Here is a 5,687-nt window from a genome sequence, read left to right on the forward strand (position 1 = left end):
AAAGAATACTTTCATGTCCCATTGCATTTCTCTGTCCCCATCCAGGTTTTGTTCAGTCTGATGAGTTACCCCAGGATATAAGGCTTGTCTTAAGAAATCATACATGTAAGGATAAAACTTACTCAACCCTTTTGAAGACAGTGAGACAAATCACTTGCTGTTACATCAGCAGCCTGTTAAATTGAATTTGGAATTTGAAAATGTTAACAGAGTCATTGAAATTACATGTGCAAAATTAACAAAGTCTGGTCTGTCACTCCACGACACATACTCATTGCAATGGACGAGTTTGGATTACTTGGGGGTGAAATTCATTCCTATGCAAAAAGCAACAAAAATTATATATACCACTTAAATGGAGAGAAAATCACCATGAAATGAGTTGAGATTGTAAAACAAACCCCTAATTTGTTAAGCAAAATCAAGGATAAAACGTAAGGTAATACAGTTGTCCGAAATACATGTAGAGAGAAAAAAGAAAAGTATCCAACTATTTGTATAATGAAATACATGTTGAACAAAAATGAAAACTGTATCTGCATTTACTGCTAAAAGATTTTCTTTATACCTCATATTTACACTCCCAGGGAAACAGCTATATTTGTGATCTACATTTATTGGTAAAGAATGATACTTATGTAAAATTAGTTGTTATGCCATGTGAGAATACTTGTTTTCAAACAAATTAAAAAAAATTATTCTAGAAATGAACAGTCAGTAAGTGCAGATATACAGATATACAGGATACACCATACAAAAGATACTGTAGTCCTTATGACTGCTAAGAAAAAAGGTCTTTTTTCCTAATTTTGGTTTGACATTTAAACTATGTTCAAAGAAACCACGTTAAACCAAAATCCTAAATTACAGAATACTTCTAAAATCATATTTTAATTAATAAAAAACAAAAGAAAGGCATAGTTAGAATAACACCAATATTTGTAATAATTATTATCACTTAACTCTATTTTTCATTATCCATAAGTGGTAAATGCCAGACCCTCAAAGATATAGTAAACAACATGAAGAAGATACGATGAAACAAACCTCAGACCATTAATTCTTTTAAGTTTGTTGTTCACTTACACTCAGAAACCAACTTCTGCCACATCAAAATAAAAAAAAGAAAAAGCAGATTCTTTTAGATCCGTGCTTTGATTGTTTCCACATTTAATCTTTTTTCGGAAATACTACTCCAGTCAGAGTAATATCCTAGCTACAGATGCAAATCTGAAAGGCCAGATGATTTTGGGGCATCTCAGGTACTTGAGTATGTTTCATGAATATGTAATTGAATTAAAATCATATAATTTTAGTATATGAATGTAGTAAATATCACTTCAGAAAGATAAATAGCAACTAAACACTGAGTAATAATTTAAAATATGTTATGCAGAAATTGCAAGACAGTTCATTGCTTTTTAACTAGTCGTGTATGCAACTATCTTTGAGGTAAATAGATATAATTCCTCTTTTTCATATTTGGAAAATGAGGCTGTGAGTGTGTTATATCCCAAGTGTGAAAAAGCTCTGTGTCAGATACAGCTGGAGTACATCAGCAGAAGTCGGTGAAATATCCTACTGGCATCTATCTTACCAAAGTAATAAACATCTTCTGGCAAATGGGACTGCTGTGACTAAAGTCACTTGGTGAAACTGTGGGCCTGCTGGTATTAATGATGATTTACTGGTCACTTTAGTGAGGCCAGGAATTCATTCAATATAACTGTACTAATACAAATTGTACTATATACTGAAGTAACCATAGAAATCTAAAATGCTCATGGAGTTGTAAGCTACACAGCAGAACTTGAACGTGCTTTGTATAATGAGATAACCACAAGCCACCGTAAATCCTGACTTAGGAGAACGAGTTTGCATCTTAGAGTAAAGAGGCTATGATAAAAATATATTTTAAAAACTTAGCTACCTTTCCTATATCTTCATACAGTAAATTAGCATGGTGATATCACCATCTGCTTCAAAGCAGTACTACAATATATGTTAAAAAATATTTTTAGAATATGTGAGATCAAAGTTTGCATCTTTAGTCAGTATTTTATACAAAAATAACTTTATGCCAGATCAATTATCCAAGTGTCTCACTGATGAATCTTTACTTATAAAAGCCAAAGAACCATCACTAAAATAATCCAACCCTCGTAAAAAGTAAATAGCAAAATAGTTCTAAAAAGTAAAAGACAACAAACAGCTATGCTCCCTTTTTCAGCAACTGTCTTAACTCTCCAGAATGATATTCCTTCCAAAATAATACTCTCTATAAAACTCTGTTTACTTTGATTTTATCACTTAGAAATAACACTCTAAGACCAAAACAAAATGGAGACCCTTCTTTGCAATTCGTTTCTGCTTTCATGTCATATAACAACTAGTAAATACACCAGTGCATTGCCTCTTGGAAACTCCCAACAGGCATGATGTTTATTAAACTCCTCTCAGCACCTTTGATAGGGTGTGAAAAAATGATCATTTCAGACTTCCCTGTACCTCTGCAGGTCTGAAAAAGAATCTGCTTCCTTGCAGAAAGACATCATCACAAACCCAACACCAAAGGTGGTCTACATTTAGAGTACCGCTGAATCATTTTTTTCCAAGACCTCCAGTGGCAAGGAATCACCAAAACTATCCTCTGAATCAATGGTGAAGCTCTGGCTTTTTAATGTTTTATGAGCATTCATGAACTTCTGCAGGTACTTAGAGGTATATAGCCAGTGATGCTTCAAGACATCCTCCATCTCATAGAATTTGGACTGCCTGGCATTCATTTTTCGGAATCTCCGAAACAGCTTGTTTCCAGACTCATTTCCTTCACTTGCCCAGGCCCCTATGGACCCATCTCTTTCAATGATTTCAGGAACATGAGCAAGTGTTTTGTGGAAATAATTTGTAATCTTGCCTTCATATCTGTACTTGAACTTTGTAGATAAGAGCTCAGCAAAACGCTGTGAATTGTAGCTATACTGGCACAGCAGTTCCGGGCACTCCTTGGCAGGGCATGAGGATCGCCACACTGGCTTCATCTTCAGATAAAGGTCCATTAGTTCTTTTAGGGCTTCATGCCTTTCCTCACACTTTATTAATTCACATACTGCCTCCACTGCCTCTTTGGACATGAGCTTTCTAGCAAAATTTCCACTCATCTTCATCATAGGCTTCAAGTTCATCTTCTTCCTGAGGTGTTTGTCAAGAGTCAACTGCCACCTCTTCCTTTCCTCTTTAGACACATCAGGGTTCTTGTAAAGTTCACCAATCTCCATCTGGAAAATCCTGTAGAATTCTGTTGCATTGCCAATGTCACAGTGCAATGCATCTATGGAGGGAACAGTCTCAATAAAAGGTTTGGCTGAAACACCCTTCACTCTATCACGGAGCTCATCAACAGATTCATGGTATGGGTTGGACCTCCATATTTCATATCGCTCCAGATTTTCAGCATGGCTCCTGGTTATGGAGTGGAAGACCAAATTCTGGGATGCTTCCAAGCGAGTTGCATCACACAGGGTACAAATGTAAGTGGAACCTGAGGCCTCCAGCCCTTCCACTTCCCGCACAAGTTTCTCATCATACCCTGTACCCCGAAAGACAAATCTGAATGTTCTCAGGATGCCTCCCATTTCAAGGAGCAGTTCACTGTTTTTCATAGCCTCTCTTTCTGCTATGAGAGGGCTCAGGATTGCTGTTAGAGTTTCATGATCTGATTCATCAGCCAGCATAAGGCACAAGGGCTTGCAACACAACTCTGAATTTGGCTTTACTTCCTCAAAGATCCTCTTGCTTTCATTCCCATGTGCTATAGCAATGTTCATAATTGTGAAAGAAAAGCGAACAGCCTTCTCTGGGACAGCAGGCCCACTTCCATGCTTCTCACTGACATCTCCCATTCCATCACAGGACTCTTTTATTACCACAGTGAAGGGGCCATTCAAATAGTCGTCCAGATTTTTTGCTTTCATGCCTTCCAAGATCTCCTCCTCCATGTCCTTTAAGGCACAAACCAAGGCTGCATCATATCGAAATCTCTTTGCAATTGTGTCTACTGGGTAGTCATCAACTGAAAGTGGCAATCCTGATAGACCATCTATAATTCCTACTTCGGTATTAGTGGATACGTTTTTCAAGGGAGGTTTCCACTCAAATGGGTGGTAACCTGGTAGGAGGGCTTTCTCAGCAGTGCGAAGAGCATGCAAGGGCTGGAAGATCTGCCTCCCACTGACAGCTTTTACAGTTCTATACATTTTATGGTACTGGCTACAGCTGAGAAACGTATTAACTCGGATTGCCAGACAGACAGCAGGATGAAGTCCAGATCCCCTCCCTTGCATTATAGCCTCCAATTCATCTGCTTGTCTGTGTTCGTTTTTTGCTCTTAAAGCTAGAAGGAACAAAGTCATGCATACAGCCTTTATATCACCACCCTCTTCTTTCTCAGCAAAAGCCTTGACTTGACGTTTGAGTTCCCTCAGACGATGTTTCTGAGCTCTCCTTGTCAAAGATAGGAGATGCTGCCTTGGTCGGCCACCTTTATTTACGTAGCTATAGAGCTCTCTATCTTTCATCTCCTTGTGGTTGGAGAGGTGTTGGCCATATTTTCCATGCAAAATCTCTTCATCACATTCCTTTACAGGGCATCTTATACCCAGGCTATCAAGGATGTTCAGGAAGGATTTCACTGGGGTTACCAGATCAGTCGGGAAGCAAGGATACCAGCAGGAGGGGCAATAGCTGCCCATAACCTTGATACACTTAAGGATGCAAGTTCTGCAAAACAAGTGTCTGCATGTTGTTTCCACTGGATCTGCCAAAATATGCTCACAAATCTGGCAAGAAATTGATTTAATGAAATCTACTGGGTAATCAACAGCAAGCAGCTTGGTGCTGAGATGTATATTCTTGCAATTGACAATCTCTTTCATTAAATTTTTGTTGTTTATCTGTGCCTGGTTCTTTACACCTCTGTTTAGTCGAGCACGTTCCACAATGCTTTTCGCACGTTTGCCTTGTTGTACACTTGGTGTCTGGCTTTTTCTCTTGACCCCTCGGCTGGTAGTATGGCATACCTCACAGTTTGGGGAGTGAGGTTGCCACTCCATGGTGCTGTTCCTAGGAAAATATACCTCACATAGAGTACTACTGTATTTTCTATGGATAATACTCCAACAGTTGTGACAAAACCGAGTGGGATGGACAGTATCAACATCCCCTCGCACATCAATCTTGAACACCTTAGCTATAAGATCTGGCCAAGAGGTTGCTTTTTTTTCTTTCTTTCTCAGAAGACACAGAGTTTCATCATCCACCGGCCCATGCACTGGATGAGTTCTCTTGTAGCAATCAGTTTTAAATGAAACTCCACAGATGCGACAAAGTTGCTTCAGATTGTTCTGATGAGCTCTATTGTCTCGTGTTTTCATGTCATGGGCCTCTTCCTCAAGTGCCTGCCTATTGCCCATTAACTCCATCTTTTCTTCCCTTGACACTGCTTTATCTTTATGCAGTATGATTTCTGTGTTTGAAGAAGCAATCCCTTCTGCCTGATCTTTGTTTATGTGCTGCCTGTCATCACTTGTTTTTTCAAATGACCGCACTTTAAAGAGCTTGAATTTCCATTCAGAAAATTTTGCATATGGATGCTGAATTTCTTCAGGTAGATCCATTTGGGATGCTAC

At 38.6% G+C, this 5,687-nt stretch overlaps 1 protein-coding gene across 1 annotated transcript; it reads right to left on the reverse strand.

Annotated features, from left to right (window-relative positions):
• Positions 1-2,032: 2,032 nt before the first annotated feature.
• RAG1 (recombination activating 1) lies at positions 2,033-5,687 on the reverse strand. Its single transcript, XM_027882206.1, has one exon. The coding sequence runs from the start codon at positions 5,673-5,675 to the stop codon at positions 2,586-2,588; it is 3,090 nt and encodes a 1,029-aa protein (XP_027738007.1). The 5' UTR covers positions 5,676-5,687; the 3' UTR covers positions 2,033-2,585.

This window comes from Empidonax traillii, unplaced genomic scaffold, assembly GCF_003031625.1.
Source record: "Empidonax traillii isolate 1590-97213 ecotype Southwest subspecies unplaced genomic scaffold, ASM303162v1 scaffold103:size1334136, whole genome shotgun sequence".
NCBI classification, from domain to species: Eukaryota; Metazoa; Chordata; class Aves; order Passeriformes; family Tyrannidae; genus Empidonax; species Empidonax traillii.

Coding starts and splice junctions, on each gene's coding strand:
- RAG1 (XM_027882206.1), bottom strand. CDS start 5,675: ATGGATCTACCTGAAGAAATTCAGCATCCATATGCAAAATTTTCTGAA.